The sequence below is a fragment of the Larus michahellis genome, chromosome 3, assembly GCF_964199755.1.
Source record: "Larus michahellis chromosome 3, bLarMic1.1, whole genome shotgun sequence".
NCBI lineage: Eukaryota > Metazoa > Chordata > Aves > Charadriiformes > Laridae > Larus > Larus michahellis.
Genome location: NC_133898.1, coordinates 64,904,470 through 64,926,123, shown reverse-complemented (window position 1 = coordinate 64,926,123; position 21,654 = coordinate 64,904,470). Strand labels below are relative to the sequence as shown.

The window sequence follows — 21,654 nt, the reverse complement described above, 5'->3', positions numbered from 1 at the left end:
CCCCTCCGCCTTCCTGTCCATTTCTGCTGTCAGCTACGGTGAAGCAGCACCTTTGGCAGAAAGGCAGCTGCCACTGGCATTCACCAGGGGAAGTCCTACTGCCAGCATGAGCACAGCGGGCTTTGCATAGCCACTGCGATGCCATTTGAGAACACCAGTTCCCCGTTGTAAACTGGCTAGCCTACTTCTTAGGAAAATTAGCAACACGGTTTTCCTCCTCCAAGCCCAGGCAGGGTAAGCAAAAAAACCCAGCCCACATCGTAATTCCCTGGTTAACCTGTGCTGACAGAGCCTCCTGGATCCCATCCTTGTGCAAGTAATCAAGTTTAAATACGCATAAGAAAATACACGGGTAAGTTATGAAAATAGTACAGTTAGTCATTCGCTAGAAGGAAAATAAAACCAAGATACAATATAAAGATATAAAACTTTATTATGAACATATTTAACAATGATTATGCACATTAAGTCTTCCAAGAAACTCAATACCCAACTTTTGCTTGAAGTAAAATATTGTTTTTTCCTTCATATTCCATATTAGCATGAAGTTTTCCAACATAAATGGATAATTTGCTGTCATTAACACAACTTCTAGACACATAGAATATTCAACACATCCTCATGCACACTTTTCTCAAAGCAGCACTTAATTACAGCTTCTCATTAAACAGAGCACTTATCTTACACATTTTTATACCATTTTGGTACACATTTTTTCCATATTTTCATTTTACATATTTACAAACTTCTAAAAAAAATTTTACAGTGATGCAAAGGTTATTACTGGCAAAAGGAAATGGGGGAAAAATAGGTGACTACGGTTACAAAGTTGTCTTTTGGCTCAGAGAAAGACAACGCATCAAAGTCTTTCCTAGCTGGATCCGTCCTCCCATTTTCCCCAGTATTAATGCCACGGGCTGGTTGCACTCGCTGTTCCCTACCAGTGGTTAAGCCTTATGCTTCCTATTCTTTGCCAGTCCTAGGAAAGTTCGCAGACAACTCCAACTGTATTTCTAAAGCAAATACTACAGAAAATGGTTGCCATGAATGGCTCCCACTCAATGATTATTGATTTCTCAAAAGTCCCTCTTGATCATTGTGTACATGGAAGTCGCAGTTATTTAACAGATGGCATCCCCTTTAGAGCAGGAACACTATGTTGTGGGGCCTTTTTGCATGCTTATTTTATACAGTCCCACTAGTGATGGGAATATTTAATTACTGTAGCAGTAAGGAAAGGAAAGCCAGCTAGTTTCTTATCCAGATCTCTTCTGTTTTACCCTTAGGTTACAAAACTTTACTCAGAGGTGAATTTATGCCACCTACTCCCAAGCTGTTTACAATCCGTATTGTAATATTCCTCAAATATTGTCTCTGCTTTCCAGTTGTGGAAATAAGAGGAATGAAAATGAGATTTCTTGCTAGCAAAATGATTTCTTCATCTGCTTCACTGCTTTTGTCTTTTTCTGTATATTGAAATTGATGCCACAGTGCTTCAGCCAAGCTTATCATTACACTCCAGCACTTCTGCAACACAAAACTATTTTACATGGCAAACGTTGCTTAAATATAATCTCTAAAAATTAACAAAGAAACTATTTTCTCACAATTTTCTTAGTAAGATACTTATTTTAAGTACACATTTCCCATTCTTGGCTTTCCTATTTCTATTTGAGGTGATGATTTTTTTCTTAAGCTGTTCCCAGCCCATTTCACTTGCCGTTTTGTTTGCATTAACTTTCCTACATCACGACAATCAAAGTTAGATTAAAAATATTTTCTTTAGTCACTGAAATCCCAGAGCATGACACTGTATTTCAGGGTTAACTGTAACAACCAGTTCAGACTGTAAGAAACATTAGTATACTTTGCACATTGGTCAAATCAAACATTTTATCTCTTCAGAACAATTTAGATCAGAAATAAAGAGTATCAGAGCCAAAAAGATCTGAATATGTAAGAATCACGTAAATATCAAATTCTGAAGACCTAATTCCTGCACCCACTATTACTCCAATGAAAGTCAAAAGGATTTGGGGAGTACAAAGGATGCGTAGTTGGTTCCCAAGTCTGACTTCGCAAATTCAAACAGCTGTAAGCCTCATAGTAAAAACAAGGATGGGCTCTCCTTTTTTAGGATGCAAAGGTATTTCCCATACTTGTTAAAATAAAACTCTAAAAGGAAGTGCTGAAGGTACAGTTTACTACAGTTCACTGGGGAAAAAAAAAAGCCACCACTAACTCAAAATACTTCTTTAGTGTTTTCCTATATGGTCTTCTAAACAGACACCAATTAATTAAGAAATTAAAGGAAAAAAACCTTCCTCTCCCCGCCCCCCCCCCCCAGCAGTTTCCTTGCTTTAGCCATACAATAGTGCTTTGGCTCCTAACAAATACATGATCCCTGGTACAGAAAGTTGTAAATTTCAAATACCCTCAAAAAATGTCACAGCTCTACATAGTTTTACAAAGTTTTCTCCCTCCCACACACAGAGTATCTTACCACACTTGTCTTTAGCAGGGCACTGATTTAACCATTTAATCTGAACTATGCCATGACAGAAAGGATGCAACCACATGAAGCAGTTCCTTTGATCCTCTCTTAGCAAACTGCTATCCTGGGAAGTCTCCCCTTCATGATCTTGGAACAGCTACCAGGAGAGGTTATTGTAATTGGAATGGTCTAGAGCAGTTGTGGCATCAAAGCGGAACAAATCTACTTTTTCCTCAATACGATTTCAGCAAATCTAGTAGGGCTTCATTGCACTCTTCTGCTTAAACTACTTGAATGACGAGTACAATTCCTTAGCATAAGCCAGCACCATTTTCTAATACGTTAACAGTACTTTTGAGAGTCTTTTCTTCTGCAGCAGGGCAGAGAAATTTTACAAGATAAATCACAGTTATGAATCCATGAAAAAAGGATACTTTCAGACAGGTCAAGTACCTGAAAATAAAAGTAGTTAGAAACAAACAGCATCCACTTAAATAAAGAACTGAATAATGGTGTAGGAGAAAACCAACTTTTAAATAGAGAAGCAGCAGCACTGTATTAGGAATACTTAATTCCCATATAACTCCATTCCGGCACAGACTGGAACACAGATAATCACTAAATGGACTAGTAAAAGTTCCGATCAGTACAGGTGGCAACTGTGGTATGACAAAGAAGTTGAACTATGCACAGAACATGCCCAAAAGCCAACTCTCATGCATGTTCAATATGAGAGCAACCACAATTGTTCCTAGGATGTAGATTAACTATCTACTAATAAAACTTACAGAAAAATTCTGGTAGAAAAAGCCTCTAAAAATGAAATGTTTGGAAATTTGAAATTGTCTATGAAACTTTCGTACTGTATTCTCTGTAACAATCTCCTCCAGTATACAAAAAACCCAGAAAAAAGAATACTTACTTCCTTCTGAGATTTGTTACTGCCTAAATATTTCTATTGAAAGGCCTATTTGAAAAAACAAAACAGAAACCAAAAGAAACACTTCTGTTGCAGCGGTAAAGCATGTTATGAAACATACATTATACAGATAATTTTGCACCACTGACCTATTTTGGCTCACTAGAAGTTGACTATTTGCACGTATCTCACACTTACAAATTTGGTAAACTCATTTAAATGAATTTAAAAATTGGTCTTAAGTCTATATCACTTCTTCAAACGAAGAATGGAAAGCTTGTGTTTTCTTGTATTAAAAAAAAACGAGAGAAAACTGTAAACCACTTCATTCCCTGCCTCCAGCTCAAAAGACTAAGGTAGAAAATTGAAAGGGAAATGAGGCACTTCGTACAGCAGTGGACAATATACAAAGGAGCTAACACAAACGCAACAGATGAATGACAGGATGCTGTACATAATCCTCAAAAAAACCCCAAGCAGCAAGGAAGCAATTTTAAAATCAGCATATAATCAGCGACACTTCTAAATGGAAATAGACTTAAAGATTTTAGTCCATAGACATCCTTCTATCTGGCATTTTATAAGATGTGTAAATATTTTGGTTTCTGAAGTTTTCACCACAACTTTTTCAAGCATTATTTTTTTCAGTTTTAACTTTGTAAACAGAAACAGAATGTCCTTCCTCGGAGTCGGTGTTCAGATGACAGCAGAGTAAGGAAGCCAAAGAAGTTGTCCATCTAGGAAAACTTCAGGATTGGTTTAACTCCAGCTGAACAAGTCTGTCTACATCAAAATCAATCACTGTCCGATTCCTCTTTATACTTGGCTCTAATAGCTTGGCCATTCTGAAGTGGCATTTCTTCATAGTCACTCCTGTGAAACAGATACTTGTTAAAAACTCTGAATACGGTGTTCAGACAGGAAGTCCAAAATAAACTACACTGAGGCATCAAATAGTCATTTGGGTAAGAAGCTGGTATGGTATCTGTTTGCCTTCCTTGTTGGAGATACAAACAATATATTGAATTCTCTCCGAAGGACGATGCATAATAAAAGTTATTCCAGTAACTAAAAGCCACTCTTTGCAAGGATTCTTGTAGGAGCAAGCTGGTACTATTACTACTCATCTAACTGAACAAAGGCAAGCTATCTCAGACAACGCCTATAGCTAGTCTAGCACAAATGTGTTCAGGTTACTGCAGCATTAACCCCATCCTCACTGTTCCAACCACTTCAGTGACCTTGGTAAGAGGTGAAAACATCAAGGGCAGAAAATGAGCTTGTTCGGTGTCTATACAGAGAAATCTGATCGGGATCAGTTTTCAGTGCTACTGTAATTCTCATATCACATAAACTCACAGAAGTCCAGGAAGTTTTGCTAGATTCGATTATTCTTATTTCATTAAGTGATGGACACCAAAGAAGAGCCATTCTTCCCTAAACCATTTACACACGAGCTGCCTCTTTGCGAACTTCACCTGGCTCCTGCAGCCCTTCCCAGTTTAAAAGGAAGGCCTTTCCTTTCACATCTCTTGCTGCCCTCATGACCTGCCAGCATCCCAATACTTACCTGTTTGTATCAGTGCCGTGGCAATCCCTTTTAGTAACCAAAAAAAGGAAAACCAAAATAACATGCATTCTCATTGCATTTGTGTTTCAGAACAAGGTTATGTTTCTGTTCTTTAGGCAGAATACTTTCACTAGCAACCTACAAAGCCTTCACTTATTTAATGAATAAAGAACATTACAAAAATAACACACCAAAAATAACTCTCCATAGGTATTTTAAAATCTTACCCATAAATCACATCATCATCTGAATCATTCAGCATAGAAAAAGCAGGATTGTCTTTCAACTGTGATTCTGGAAAATACAAATAAGGGTTAATTTAGCGCATTAAATACAGAGATTTGGCTGTACCTGTAATCCAATACTGAAGCAACAGACTTGACAACTTCCAAGACAGTCACTACTACAATTCAACAAAAATGTATCCAAACAAGAATTCTCTCCTTTAAATTCTTTTAGCCTTTAGACAAAACATCATGATATTCTTAAGAGTTAAGGAGATGACATAACTATCTAATCTTATTTTTAGATAGATATTCTCCATGTTGTATAAGTGTATTTCCTCCCTTGTGCAGTTTCCCATGTCATATTATTTCAACCTGCACATAAGAGTTATTAAGACAGACTTCATTATTTTTAATCATTATTCAAAAGTTCATATGCATTTAAAAGCAGAGATGTCATTAACTTCTTGGTTATTTCTAAACTACAAAAAAAATACACTGAAGTTGTAATCCCTTGTACGCAAGCCCATGAGTAGCCAGTTATTTTTCATCCTTGTAATAGACGGAGGAAGCACTCGTGCCTTTATGATGAGATGAAAGGAAGCACGTACTTTCCATTGGCTATTTAAGACAATTCCCTCTACCTTGTTTTAAGGCCTTCATTTCCTGCATAATCTGTGCTGCTTAGCTGCAGTTCATAATTATATGCAAGTAAAATTCAATGCAATGCAGGAATTTGCTATAAACACCTTTTCCCTGGCAGCTTTTTACCTTCTGCCTTCTATAAACTAATACTTCTTGCAACCCAACAGCAAGTTTTTAACTTTATCCTTACCCAGCCATTTCTCCTGTCTGTCTTAATGGAAAAATAGCATTTTTCTCTAACAGTTCCATCCATCTCTACTCTAAAAAGTTTAGCAATAGGATCAGCTCCACTATTTAGCGCCTTCTCCCTGCATATCTCTCAGCATACAAGACGTGATTGGGCAGGGTGTTAGATAATCTCATCAAGGCTCTCTTTCCCATAAAAGGTTGGACCAGATGATCTTTCCAGGTTCCTTCCAACTTGAACTGTTCTATGGTTCTATATTTATACTCAACGCTTACAGTGGAGAATGCACTCAGTATAAAAATCTATTTTACAGACTCTGTAAACTCTCTAACAGATTATCTGTTAGAGAGGGATAAAGCTTTATAATCATCATGTGAGTCAGATTACACTCTCTACATAGGAATGCAAAAACAGAAGTGCCACTGATTAAATCCTTTATCTCTCTTTACGTGGGCTCTGTGCAGACGTCTCCCCATAGCAAGTTCCCCAAAATTTCCCCACATTAGAGATCAGCTTCACTCCTACTTTTCCAAAAGCATGTTACCTATTTCAGAGTCCACTTTGCCAGCATGCCAAGATACTAACTTTATTGTTAGAATACAGATGAAGTATTGCTGCTCCTTAAGGACTGTCTGTGAGGCAGTGCAAAAGTTAGTGCATTATATGCACACATCCTATTGACTATAAGCTTGACCTAAGTGCATTCCAAGAATTCAAGTCCAACTGATTAGCTGTATACATTTTATGCGTTTCTTCATATTTCCAATACTAATTTGCGCAGGAATCATAGAATCATAGAATCATAGGGTTGCAGTGCAGCTTCTGCTTATGTTAACTCAAAGCAAATTGAAACAGTAAAGAAACAACTGAAATACAAAGATGTTACACAGCATCTGCTAAAATGACAGCTCTTGTCATCTGAGTTTGCCAGACAATTGCTTATACTTACCATACAGTGCATTCTTTGAGGGGGAATACACGAAAGCTAACGTGTAGAGATAAAAGTTCAATAAACCGTAAAATGATAAGAATTCTGCTGGTAGTAAGTGTCAAGGATATTGCTCAATATAGCTCCGCACATTGTAACTTTGGATATGAGACCCAAACCATACATAAGCTGTTTCAATGGAAAGAATGCTTACATTACTAAAGTCTGAGAGCATGAATGGCTATACAAAACTGCATCTTTTAAATTCAATGACAATGAATGTACTCAATCTATTTAAAGGTAAAGCTCCCACTGAAGACAAAGCTTTAGCTTTAACACAAGTAACATTTGCTGAGATAACGTTTACTCTTGAGTGGTGCAGTGCACGGTAAATCGAATAGTTCTGCCTTCAACAGCAAAAGAAAGCTGAGTAGGGGGATGTTCAGGTGGGGTTGTTTTGTTTATTTTTCAAAAAATTCTTCCTTGGCACAGCGATTGAGAAGGAAGGAGAAAGGACTATCTATAGATAGAACACTTGAGATGGCTTCTTGCGATCATTTTGGGAAAATACTAAAGGCTTTACATGTTGTTTTCTACTAGCTCCCAACACGTATCTACGCTTATCAGTAACCGGAGCAGTTGCAATCACAGAGGCACTTTCAGAAAGCAGAATGAACTAGGATCTCATGGTTCAGGTCCAGAAATACAGTTTGTAATCCTGTTGCCAACAGACATCAGAAATAGTCTCTCTCAAGCCACTTAAATTCTCTGCTATTACCTCTTCCACGCGTAGACTTGGACCACTACGCAAATGCATTTTCAGTGACTTCTAAGCTATTAATTTCTCATATGTTTTGGTACGCCCCATGCCAACTGACAGGTATATAGCAAATTGAATTCATGCAGCAAACACACCCAAATTTGTCACAATAACTTGTTAAAATTACTTGAATGCATGCATAGCTACGCCTTCATTCCTTTTGAAGAATATCAAATGCAGTTGTGATTTGTGTGATGTAAACAAATTAGACTGAAACTGTCTCAGCTCACAATCTTTACAAACAGCCATTACAAAATGCTGACATGAAACCTCGATCAAAATGGACTGAACTTCAAAAGCCCACCTAGAAGTCAAAGGTCTCAGTTCTTAGGTACATGACTTTTAAGTAGCTTCTGCATGAAAACAGATTAATATTCTTAGTTGAGCACTATCATAACACAAGGATATAATTCTGATAATGAGTTGACAGCTCAGCAACAAAGTTGTCCTGTAGAACTTGTGCTCCAAAGCGTAGGTAGAGTATAACAATGCTGCGGAAAAAAGTTAAAGCATGTAAATGTACTGTGTCTTTAAACCACAAAATTGAAATGGTAGCTGATAGAACAGTAAATGAGAAAACAATTATTTTAACATACTGACCATTTATTTTAAGACACATTTGCTTTCATAGTTCTAAATTAAGAATGACTCTTTTGTTATTAAAAGTCAGCAGTCAACTGAGCAAAGCAGACCTCCCTCCCCCATGGTCTCTTTCCCTCAGATTTCACCCACTACAGGCAATACAAGAGTCAACAGTAATGTGAAATAACTGATTGGAGTGGGGGAGACAGATACTAACAATAATCTAAGAAAGTAATTCTAAACTTCTGCTTTGGCTAAGTGAAGCTTACAAAGCTACAAAAGAGGTGAACGATGCACTGGAGACCACTCAGCAGTACAGAAAACATCTCTGCTATGTGAACCTCTAAATCTTGCAGTGTATTGCTGTGGTAATGGAAATAATATAAAGTTAGCTCTAAAAGCCTCAAGAAGGATTAAAAAAATTAAGAAATGCTTGCCATAAAAATCATATCAAAAGACGTTCCTCAGTTTTACTGACAATTTTATTATCAACAAAATAATACAAAATAAACAAAGCCCTGAAAAAAAGGTTATAAAGTTACAATACTGAGAAACAGACTTTGAAAAGCCTTACCTAATGACAAGCACTACAAAGGTTAATGCAGTCAAGAATTTTAACCTGAGATCTGAAAAAGATTGAGAAAAGTTGTTATTAGCAAACTTCCACCTGCATCTAGGAGAAGGCAAGCCTGTTTGGGGAAGAATCAAAAGAAATAATCCTTACCAACATAAGGCATGTTACGAAGTTCTGAACATGCCCTCACTATCAGGAACAAAAGGTAGAGAATGTAGGTGGTTGCCACCACAAGGAAGAAGATTTTCATTCCCTAGAAGAAGAGTGTTAGTTTTTATTATTTAACAAGATTTGGTCTATTTCTTCTTCCCTCAATAGAAATCATTATTTCCCAAAGCACAACATAGAATGGTCCATTTATTCAGGGAAAGCAGGCTCATGAAAGGAAGCACAAAATGAGGATGGCTATACATCAAGGTAGGGGAATGTAAAGAAAGGATGTTTAATAGGAGTCATCATTTTGTTCACTGAGTTCACAGTGAGCTGAATCTCAATGATTTTCTAAAAACACAGCTCCTGAGAACAATACGAGGACCCATATAAATCAGATCTTCCTTTAAAACAAAAAAAGTCTGACATTTAATAGGACAGAGGATCTTGGCAGGAGTAAAGATGTACAAAACTGACTTAAGAGGCTTAAAAAAATTTCTTTCAATCCCAACAGTCATGAGTCTGTGACTAAAGTTGTGGTGTTGAGTCTCAAGATTTGCAAGATAATTACTCTTCTCATTGGGATGGAGCTCAACATGGCCTATGCATGATTTAAAGCAAAATTAAAAGTACCTTAGCCAGAATAAGACCGGCATTTTCTATTTCCTAAATTGTGTTATAGATTTTAATAGAAGAACAATCCCCACCTCCTTCTATTGCCTAACTACACGTGACAAGTTAATAGCAAGAGAACATTTCTGACTTACCTGGAAATTACCAGTGTCAACCCTGTATTGATATGTAGGATCATGTACTTCATTAACACTAGAAAAGATGAAAACATTCAAAATGAAAAAGTGGTACTTACATCATTACAAAAGACAAGGTCAAAAGCCGTACTGACCAAGAAACCCTCTAACAAAGAAAAGGTTTAAAGTTACTATACAGAGTTTATAACTAAGGATTTTGACTGTATAAATTGGTGCAATGCCATTGATTCCAATGAAGTCATGACAATTTACATTACATGACATCCCCCTTCTTCACAAACACAATTTTCAAGGAATATGGAGAATTTCAATTGTGAGCATGTCTTATCTCCCCACTTATTTTTTAGAAAATGTATGATCTTGTGAATTCCTACAAGTCTTAGGGATTTCGTGTTTAAATTTATCCTTGGTGACAGAATCATATTTAAGAACTAAGTGTGGTATAAGCCCTTCCCTCACTACAATTCTGCTGATAGAGCATTAGCACAAGTATTTCCTACAACTGCACCGCTTTCAACAATGTACAATGGCATGGAGAAGGTTAGAAGGTATCTTCCTTCTGAGAAATAAAATAAGAGGCAAACACTTGAGAATAAAAAAACTGAGAAAGTTTTCTGGGTGGGGAACAGTGACACCTTTATGTTAACACAACATCTTGGAAAAAAAGAGAAAAACACTAAACCAAGCAAAAGAACTGAGTTTTAAGGGGAGAGAGCATTGTGTCAATACCAACTGTGCAGGTTTAATAGTTGAGAAAGTTTGGCCCAACTGTGTAACAGCTAGCTACAGACAGCACTAGAGGGAGTATTGTAGGGAGCCATAACATATTGACAAAGTGGTGATTTCTAGATCTCACTCTGATTTATAAAATTATGTACTGCTAGATCGTCCATGAGGAATTCTGTTTTCAAATCAGTCATAATTTGAAAAACAGAAAGATGTAAGAATTTGAACTCCATTCCTATATCATAATCAGAGCATTAAAAACCACATACAGCTAATTATAAACAATCTTCTCATTTATAAACAATCTTCTCATTCTTGAATACTGTCAGCTTGTTATTTTTGCATTTAATTTTAAATTACTTACGTTTGCCATATTCCCAATGTAACAGAGGCCAGCCACAATAGTCCAACAATAAATAATTTGGGCAGATAGAAAGTTAAGCACTTCCTTTCCCCCTGTGGAGAAAACAATAGTGTGGTGAAGTAGTGAACCCACATTTGAGATTTCATTCATTCTTGACAAGAAAATAACTATCATCTTTGTTTCATTCAACTTGGACTAGATTAAGAGACTCACCTTTTGTATTTTTAACCTGCACAGATGATTACAAAAGACATAAACTATAGGAATATGCTCTAGAATTCATATTTATCTTATGCAGTATTTTAAAGTGGTTTAAAAAACAAGCAGCTACCATATACAACAACTAAACCCTTTAAGCAAGAACAAAGCATAACGGCATCATAATTCTGAAGACTGTCTAGCAATAGTTTAGAGTGGATTGTCCCATCTATCTCATTTAGTCATGCTAGCCTCAAGACAATCTACTTTACCACAAATATTTTTAACTCCAAAGCTTCACGTGTCACATTGTACTTTAAGAATAAAATAAATACCTCTCTTTAAAAAAAAAATAGTTACATTTTTGTCAGCTTTTGAGAGAACTGAGAAAACAAGTACTGTCTTCTCAGTAAGTAGTAGATACTGTTGTACCCTTACCTGTACTCTTATACCATGGTAGACGCAAAGCCAGAACAACAACAGTGCACACAGAAACAGTGACTGGAATAGATCATCCAGCATTCCAGGAAACCAGCTGTTCACCAGAAAAGAAAGGGGGAAAAATGGATCTGTAACAATATAAGAAAAAACAAGTTAAACAGAGGGGAAAAAGCACAGTCTTTTCCATTATGATAAGTAAAGCAGAATTTATCTTCAGAGGAACAAAAACCCCTAGATTTTTTCAAATTACACCAGTAAATGAAATTGAAATTTGCTGTTATCTTAAAGTAATTTACAAAGAAAATGGTGCCTCCAGCAGCAATCTTCTGTGCTGTAGAAATAATCTGAAACGGTAGCCAACATTACTAGAAGATTTCAGGGTTTATTAGACTTTCTACTAAACCATTGTTCTTGGTGATGACCTAAAAATTATCATAGAATGACTGAAAGACAAATATTATTTTGGTAATGCTAGAGAGTGATAGAATTTGATGTGGTTTACCAGACTAAAAGTAACCTCCATTCTTAACTAAAGTGCGATTATCTGAAAAATGAAGAAGTAAGACTTAGCAGACAACACAGAAATTGCATTTACATGTTGCTATATGAAAGGTTCAGTATGGTTGCAGCCACCTATTCCAATCAGAGCTTTAAACAAACAGACTTGACATTCACATGACTGAAAAGAATGAAATCCACCTACTCATTATGCCCTTGAATTTGATACACTTAAAAAGGGCTGTTTGTTTTGTTTTTAAATTAGTTTTCTGAAGCCTTATAAACAGCTGCTTATGAGTTCAAGGCCAAATTCCATTTTGCCTTCTCACTCTCTCGCTCTCTTTTTTCATTTTTTTTTCTTTTTTTTTTTTTTTTTTTAAATGAGCTTTTCTAAAAATTCCAGGATACAAGTACCATTGTAAAGTAGCAGGAGGGGAAGGAGGATAGACATCCATTTCTGTTCAATACCCCAATCTCTCATGGAGAATTTCCGCAGGGAATGTGCAAACAGACACTATAAAACAATAACAACAAAAATTTTTAAGGAAGGAATACAGCCGTTATGGTTTTCCCAGAGTAAAGAGATAACACAGCACATCGCAAAGGCAACTTCATGAGGTGTTTGCCACTGAGAACATTGTAAAACAGGAGCCACATCTCCTAGCTTCCACTTCTGCTTCAAGTTTTCTGGCTTACCCCAATGCAAATTACTTAATCTCAAGCAAACTGGGAAGGAAACCAACTAATACCATGCAAATCAACAATGTATGAAAAAATGTTGCCTAATTACTGGTCACACACTACCAACAAATTCCACTTAAACTCACTTTTTAAAAAAAGATTCCATATCACATTCACAGTTACCTGCTGAGTGACATCATCTATGTGAGAAAAATGCTGACCAAGTGTTCAGTGCTTTAGTGTCCTTACTCTGAAAATTCTGCATTTTAGATTTTATCTTGTTGGTTTTTTCCCAAACACTTTTTTTCCAGGGCCAAACCAGGTTGGAGGGGAGAGATAATCTAAACTGTAGCATAATTTAGGTTGTAAGGCACCTGTGGAGGCCATTCGGCCCATCCTCACACTCAAGGCAGTGACGACTTTAAAGTTACATCAAGGTCATATTCAACTGAGTTTTGCTCATTTTCACAGATGGAGAGTCCACACTCTGGGCATCCTATTCCAATATCTGACTCTACCTGCATTGCAAAAAAAATATTTTTGCTAGCATCTAATCACGATTTCCTTTGTTTAAGCAAAATTCTTTCTGTTCAATTCAAAATCAAAGTTCAGAAAAACAGGATTTCCCATTTATCCTATTTTCTTAATGTCCCCTTCAATACTACTTGCAAAAATATAAAAGCAGCAACTACATAAGTATTTTAGAAACATTTTTTTACACCATTCAGTGATATCTCAACTCTGCTGCCTGGGGTGAAGTTACTAAGCACAGCACTACACAGCAGTGTTATCAGCCACCTACATAATATACTCCAGAAAGAAAACAAAACAAAATCTTACCGTGACCATAAAAGTAAGAACTACAAAGACAAATCGGAACCATATTTCCACTTGGGAAAAAGTTGGATTGTAGGTCTTCCACTACAAGAAAACCGAAGAAAAACAGCCCAATGAACAATGTTTTGACAGGGTAAATACGACATCAATAATTAGCACTTTCCGCAGATACTGAAAAGTTCATACCCATAGGACTAACTGATGAAAAGATAACCAAAGCTGCCTAATATCCTTGCTTCTCTTTTACCCTGCCATTTTGTAACATACTCAGTGTGCTGTCATGTGTTTAAGCACTTCTTAGGACAAACGGGATGTTCTTCATTGATTTCAATTCAACTTTAATTCAAAGTCTGAATGCCAATAATTGAGTAAATTCAGTATGGTCGTCTTTATTACCAAGGTCAGATGCATAAATTCATTATGAAGAGGTTGAAAAAGTACAGTCATGTTTCCTGTAGTGGTTTTGTTTTCTTAAAGCTTATTTTCTTGTTTGAGAAGTGGAAAAAAGAAAATCCAGTAAGGGAAAAATAAATGAGCTAATTAGAAATAAATAACTTTTTTTTAAGGAGGAAAAGCTCCTCCTTCTCCTCTAATTATTGGAAGGGCACAAATATCAATTTTAACTTGTCAGTTTGCATAAACTCTGTTCTGTTGAAAATTTACCTCATACATGGCATGCTCCTCCTTTGAAGCCACTTTAGAAATGTAAACTCCCTGGTACAACATACGCTCTGCCCATGTGAACAAGAAGCTTTACCTTTCAATGGATTAAATATGTCAACCACTGTGTTGTCTTCTTAAAGTATAAATGTAGAATGAAACTTACCTGTAGAGAATACCATTATACAAAGGCAATCTATGATTTCAACTGACATTACCAGAGATCATTGTAATAATGAAATAAAATGACAATTTTAGTTGCTGCAGGAAAGCAGGGCTTTGGTTTTTTTGGTTTTGTGCACAAGTCTGCCTTAAGGGCAGCATGCAAAGCAAGAGCATAGAATCATAGAATTGTCTAGGTTGGAAGATGATGCATCCTGGGATGCATCAAAAGAAGTGTGGCCAGCAGGTCAAGGGAGATGATTCTCCCCTTTTACTCCACGCTGGTGAGACCCCACCTGGAGTACTGTGTCCAGCTCTGGGACCCCAACATAAAAAAGACACGGACCCATTGGAATGAGTCCAGAGGAGGGTCACAAAGATGATCAGAGGGCTGGAGCACCCCTCCTATGAAGACAGGCTGAAAGAGTTGGGGTTGTTCAGCCTGGAGAAGAGAAGGCTCTGGGGAGACCTTATAGCAGCCTTCCAGGTACCTAAAGAGGGCCTACAGGAAAGATGGAGAGGGACTCTTTATGAGAGAGTATAACGACAGGATGAGGGATAACGTTTTTAAACTGAAAGAGGGTACATTTAGATCAGATATTAGGAAGGCATTCTTTAGATATTAGGAAGAAACTCAGGCAAGACAGGGAGGGTTTTTTTATCAGGGAACGTAGTGATAGGATGAGGGGTAATGGTTTTAAACTGAAAGAGGGGAGATTTAGATTCGATATTAGGAAGAAATTCTTTACTGTGAGGGTGATAAGACACTGGAACAGGTTGCCCAGAGAAGTTGTGGAGGCCCCATCCCTGGAAGTGTTCAAGGCCAGGCTGGATGGGGCTTTGAGCAGCCTGGTCTAGCGGGAGATGTCCCTGGCCATGGCAGTGGGTTGGAACTAGGTGATCTTCAAGGTCTCTTCCAACCCAAACCATTCTATGATGCTATGATTTTATGATGAAAAACTGTACAAGTATAAATGCTCCAACACTTGGTCCTTTCTGAAATCTGGAACTAAGCAAAAGGGTTGTGAGTTTGGGGTTTCCCCCCCCCCTTACAGCTAATTTTTAATGATGTGCTTTACGCACTACAATAATACAAATATTAATATTCAGGATGTTTATTTAATATACAAAAACCACTTTTGTTTTACAGTAAGATTTTTGCTTGCTACCTGCTCTGAACATTGCATACAGCTAGAACATATCATAGTAACCTGTATTATAAGTTTGGTTTAGTTCCATTTTCTCCCAATGCAAATGTTTCTAAAGTTCTTTTTGGAGCCAATCAGCACACACTGATGATGAAACTGTTTTATAAGCAATCTTTAGCACTATGAACTAGCTAGATATTTCACTAGGGATTATTTTAGTGAATTATTTTATTAGCCCGCTTATTTTAGCTGAATAAACATTTTTCTCTTCCTCATAAGCATAGTAAAAAAAAAAAAAAATCTTCATTTTTCTTTGAGTTTGTTAAATCTTTCTAGTCCATGCTTTTGTAAAGTCTCGAAAAATCTTGCTAATTCAGATACACCTACTGGAAAGGCTGAAACAGATACCATGCTTTAGAGAGGCAACATCTCTGAGCAAATGAAGAAAACTGGATGTTCTAGTCTAGCCTGCCTACTGTTAAAAATATCTCCCAAGAATTAGACTAAATTTATCTGGTCTAGAAAACAGCATTAGCAGTTCTGAAAGAAAAATCTTTCCTTACAGAGTTAAAAAAATTGGTCTAGACCCTTATTAACAGCAAATGCTACAATAGTTCTGACATTAGTAGTGACAGAAAAATTAATTATGATGCATCTTTATGTTTATCTTCAAAAACAAGATAACTTTTTTATTACAGTTAAAGCAGACTTCTACAGCATTAGTAACTAAAGAATTTCTTTTGCTAGCATAAAACTTTATACTTACTGTGAAAGTAATATTCTGGATGGTGTATGTTAGCTTATTTAGATCTTCCAAGCTAACAAATATGTTGTACTGAGTGTAGTTCAGGTAGCCAAGGTGAGCAACAATGATTTCACTGCATTTCTGTGAACACATACAGTGAAGAATAGTATGTAAAGGCGTTCAATTTATTCCAGAACACGCGCTGTTAATATAGGTTGGAGAATTTGTTTCCAAATGGTCAGATATTGATGATATTTATTATATGCCCTGCCAATCTTTATCAGTCAGAGTAAGACTCAAACAAGACCTGCAGATAATTTCTTGAAAGATACCAGGCAAAGCAGAAGAAACTGATAAAGTCAGTCAGCAGGATCAAAGCTTGAACCAATAAACAAGGCTAGCTTTTCACTTAAGCTGGTGAAAGCAACTGCTTGCAGCACCAGGAAGGATCTGAATAACTGTCAGTCAAGCTCTAGGTCATCGGACTGGGAGATGGGGCTATCTTGTGCTCACTCATTTTTAAAAGTTAAAAGGAAAGAGAAAACCCAAGCATATTGCTCTCTTGGCTGTGTGTAATTAAATCTAATGGAACACTGTTCATTAATTTCTGCAAATATCATTTATATGTGTCTACATATAAAGAGAAAACATATGATTCACCCTATATGCTTATCACAAAAAACTTCAGCTATGCTCTTCCTAAAGGACTGGCGTTTGGAGAAGCTGTTTTGGATGTCTCTAAGTTTAAAAAATTCATTGCAAATTATACTAGAAACTCAAAATCTTAAACATTTCTTCACAGATGGTAAGAAATTTGGCTTTTTCAGAACACAGATGCCAGCTGAGTTCAACCAGACTTTCTGCTAGGTGTTGGGGGAGAACTCTTCTCTCCTCTGGAGCCCTATATCCAATTTTCTACTACAATATTCCTTGCTTCACTGCTAATAAATCTACTTAGGTGGCTACGCAGCACACACCGCTTTGCTGGCAGAGAGCTACTCTAACAAGAAAGAGTGGTCTTTAAGGGGTAACAGACACAAGTCATAGAAGGAAACAGAAAAAGACGGATAGTAGGTATCCTGCTCAGCATTACTAGCTAGGTTGCAATTACAAATTAAACTATACTCCAGAGTCTTTCCCAAGACATGCTTAACAGATATATTCTTCTCATTTGCAACGTAATGTAACATGCACACAAAGAGATTTAAAGAAAACGTACTGCATCAGAGTTTTGTTTAAGCAGGTACATACTTGTGCACAACTGAGTAATCTTGTCCGATTGTGAACTTGGTTATTAACATATGGTGTGCTTCCATCCTTCACCACTCCAAGTATTTTGACTGTCATACTAACATTCTTTTTGAGGGACACTGTAATTAAAAGAGAGAATATTAAGCTATTGCTACATGCAGAAATGAAATCTCAAATAGAGTTCCAAGTATAGTTTAAAAACACATATCTAAAGATGACTCGAAGTTATTCAGTTATAATTTACTGAAGTAGGGGTCCTGTATATTAATAAAAAAAACCCAAAACTTTTTATTAACATACTTAGGCAGTAAGTCACAAATGCCCTGTACTGAATCTTGACAGATTAACAATTACTAATACAGTATTTCTAACATGCTTACAGGGAATTTTATTGAAAAATTAATATCAATACAAACTACACATCTAATTCCCCCCAAATTAAAAGAACAGAGACACAGATTCTCTAGATATTACTGCTTTCACAGAAAAAAAAAAAAAAACAACCCCAAAACAAAACAACAAAACTTATCCCATGCACCTGTTGCTTCCAGTTCTCAAGATCAGTGCTCTCTGTGTCTTTACTGGAGGCAGGGCATGGGGGGGAGAAACTGTGTCAGAGGGAAAACCCACCAACCATAGCCAGAAAGCAAAACGATCATGTACATGACAGATGAAATTAATACACAATACAAAATATACAGGTTGCTATAGCAGTTTCCTGAGAATTAGGTAAGATCCTCACCATCTTGCTGATCCAGCTCAACTATGCAGGTCAGCCACAGCTGCTGATTGTAAGTAGACAGTGGTGGCGAACTTAAATTAAATGGCTTCAGCTGTAAAAAAACCCACAAGGTTAGCACCAGCCCTTATTCTGTTACATGATATATCTGTAGCTATAATGATGAAAGGCATGTTATTTATGTTTGTGACAATGATGAAAGGCATGTTATTTATGTTTGTGACAATATTCTTGGGAATAGATTTAATACGTGCTACTGTGTGGACAGTATAATAAACAGCTCAAATGTAAGTCTTTCAGAAAAGTTGCTTAAACAGCACACGTATTTTGCACAGCTCTGAAGTAAGGAAAGGTATGACTACTTAAAGCACATAAAAGTAGCAGCAATAAAACAAAAACATTAGGATACAAAATGCAAAATCCTGAGACCTGGCCTGGAAATAAAAAGTCATTTCTGGCACTTTACATCAAAAGTCAGGTTTGTGACGCCTCATCTGCTACACAGTTTTGAACCTTTCAACTATAATTATGAAAACAACAACTATTTTTCCACTAGGTTTCCTAAAAATCTCACATTCATTTCAAAAGCATAGAAGATACCATTAACAGATAAAATCTACATGCAGGAAAGACTTTTCTTATTTGATAAAAAAAAATATGCTTTTAAAAAAAAATACACAGTACATAATACGGCACAAATCCAAACATATGCAGGTGACTAAAAGACCAACAAAAAAAAAAAAAGAAACATTCCAGTGTATTTAAAGAAAATTTAGTTTAAAAAACTAAAACTAAAAAACTAAAACTTTTTAGCACTTTCACAAAAATTACTTTAGTTATTAGGTTGACAGCAAACAGCTAGACAGAAATAAAAATGCAAGAACTGAGAACCAAAATATGAAAACTTTTGAGAAAATTAACTTGAAGGTTCACGTTAGGAAGCCAGATTCCATGTCTTGGTCACGTGACAGTGAACAGTTAACAAGAAAAAGAAAAATTCCTTCCCAGATGACAGAAAGGAAGCTCACAAGAGCGTTATCATTAGTTGCCACTGAGAGCATTGTTTTTCAGTTTATGATCTCAATTTCTATTTCTGGACCCCCTACAAGAATCTCCAACGTGAACTCACCAGGGAATCCTATCAACACTCAACTGTTACTTTATCAGAAATCACTGTTCTGAAACACGTAGAATTCTCTACCTTACCTGCTCATGAAAGTAACAGACTACAAATTGCTGCTGAGCCACTCATGAAATAACACAGTGGTAGTACCATATTGCATGTTCAATTTCAAACTGGAAAGCACCATGTGGCCAAGAAGCTTTCCAGTAAAAATCTAAGTACTTAAAATAATTTGGGGGAAGGAGGGGAATGTTTAGCATTACTGACATCAAATAAAGCCATTCACATAATCCATCAATATTTATTAACTCTTACCTTTAGGCTGTTATTTAAGTCAGTTCTTGCTACAGAAGTTTCAATTACATTAGGACCTACAGAATATATAAGAAGGAAGAAAGAAACCAATATTGAAGGATTGAAATGTTCAAAAGACTATACAAAGCAGGTAACTAGTATCCCACTTTTCAGATGTTTAAACTGAAGAGTTAATCACTTAGACACTTCAATATCACTAATAAACTTGGCCTGAATGTTTTTTTAAGTGTCTTGGCCAAAGTATTTCTAGGCATGATTAAATAGGAAGCAAATTATAAATCAAGAACTCCACGTTAGAAGCCCTGCATGTGTACTCTAAACTCCTACAACAAACCACGTGGTATTTTTCCCAAGCTAAGCTGTACACTGCAATCATGAAAATACTCAGCTACAAAAAAGCTAGCTAAGCAGCAGTGGCACTGCTGTTAACAGCAACTTGAAGCTCAACAAGGGCTGCAAAAACCACCTGAAAAAACCACCATATTTAATTGCACTATAAAGTTTCTATAGCCAAACTGCAACAACTATCTGATTTACATAGGGCACAGTGCCCATAATGCATTGCACTCAAGGCTCAGGTACCAAGGCAAACACATCCTGTTGTATTTAAGTGTATGATGCTAATGCCTTTTTATGTACATGTAGTGTACTTGCTTGTACAACCACAATAACAGTACTTTCTGGCTAGTGCTGGATCTTCATCACAGTGGTCTGAGCCAAAATACCCACGTTTGTTTAGAAACAGTTCTCAGTCAGTTCTCAGATTGGGCCCCTCCTTTTCTATAGAAATCTGGGGCTATATTATCTATATTGTCACATAAATTTAATTGCATCAAAGTTCTATAAACAGTTTCTCCTAAAACAGACAATCCATTTAATCAATGGAGTTTCATGGCCAATTGTAGTGGGAGATGTTCAGCTTGCTACCAGACTTTTCATGCAACCATTCCTCCACTCATTCTGGATACAGACACACACACTTAACATGTACTGATCAACTGCACCCATCCACTCACAATGTACCTCTAGTTCTGTATGCAGTAAATGGGAAGCAATAAAGTCATAATTTATGTTAGAAGAGACCTCCAGAGGCCACCTAGTCCACCTTCTTGTGTAATTAGACTGGGTTGCTCAGGGCCATGTCCAGTCAAAATCTTGACAACCTCCAAGGACAGAGACTCCCACAATCTCCCTGGGCAAGCTGTTACAGTATTTTACCACCCTTACAGTAAGAAAAACTTTCCTAATACCTAACTGGAATTTCTTGTGTTCCAACTTGTTTCTGTTACCTCTCACCCTATCATCATGCACCCCTGAGAAGAGTCTAGCCCCATCTTCTGTGTATCTTCTGAAAAGGTTGTTGCAGACAGTGGTACAGTTTCCCCTTAGCCTTCTAAGGTATGCAAGAACACACAGTACCAGGGAGAAGAGGAATGCATGCATGTATGTACATTCCCAAAAGTATGTATCATGCATGCATATGTACACACACAAAAGGACTAAACCAGAAAAATTACAGGCAAGAGTAGGAAAATGTCTGTATCTATATACTGGAGTGTGAACAAACACAGAGGAGATGTATAGCAGGTAGGGACACAGGCAGAACATATATGTGTATATTTGGGTCACTCTAGAGGCATCACAGCAAGATTTCTCTGTCCAAATGATCTCTCCCCTTCCATATTTGCATATGTCAATTTAATGTAATTTATTAATCCTCAAAACATGCTGTTTCAGCCACAAACTTAGTATTACAAAAATTATGCAAGAAAAACAGTTTTTCACAAAGACCATGGACTTCAAAGTTACTACAGAGAAACAACAAAGAATGAAGTTTATAAATGAGCAATATGGGATAAATCTGTGCAAGAAGTATTTTAGGTTAGCTGTCATGACAGCTCTA

The 21,654-nt window shown here is 36.7% G+C and overlaps 1 protein-coding gene across 4 annotated transcripts in view; it reads right to left on the bottom strand.

Annotated features, from left to right (window-relative positions):
* Positions 1 to 408: 408 nt before the first annotated feature.
* The window catches only part of TMEM181 (transmembrane protein 181), a 38,276-nt gene continuing 17,030 nt past the window's right edge, over positions 409 to 21,654 (bottom strand). For 3 of the 4 annotated variants that reach the window (XM_074580520.1, XM_074580518.1, XM_074580517.1), the window contains 15 exons: positions 19,752 to 19,807; positions 18,317 to 18,407; positions 17,575 to 17,693; positions 16,345 to 16,464; positions 13,612 to 13,692; positions 12,505 to 12,604; positions 11,590 to 11,720; positions 10,954 to 11,045; positions 9,861 to 9,918; positions 9,094 to 9,196; positions 8,944 to 8,995; positions 8,196 to 8,278; positions 6,989 to 7,078; positions 5,211 to 5,277; positions 4,063 to 4,286 (listed from right to left, as the gene is read on the bottom strand). In XM_074580520.1, the coding sequence (XP_074436621.1) occupies positions 4,208 to 4,286; positions 5,211 to 5,277; positions 6,989 to 7,078; positions 8,196 to 8,278; positions 8,944 to 8,995; positions 9,094 to 9,196; positions 9,861 to 9,918; positions 10,954 to 11,045; positions 11,590 to 11,720; positions 12,505 to 12,604; positions 13,612 to 13,692; positions 16,345 to 16,464; positions 17,575 to 17,693; positions 18,317 to 18,407; positions 19,752 to 19,807 (1,322 nt within the window). In that variant the 3' untranslated portion in view covers positions 4,063 to 4,207. Of the gene's footprint in view, positions 4,287 to 5,210; positions 5,278 to 6,988; positions 7,079 to 8,187; positions 8,279 to 8,943; positions 8,996 to 9,093; positions 9,197 to 9,860; positions 9,919 to 10,953; positions 11,046 to 11,589; positions 11,721 to 12,504; positions 12,605 to 13,611; positions 13,693 to 16,344; positions 16,465 to 17,574; positions 17,694 to 18,316; positions 18,408 to 19,751; positions 19,808 to 21,654 lie in introns of all 4 variants that reach the window. The other variant, XR_012586208.1, reaches the window with a different exon arrangement.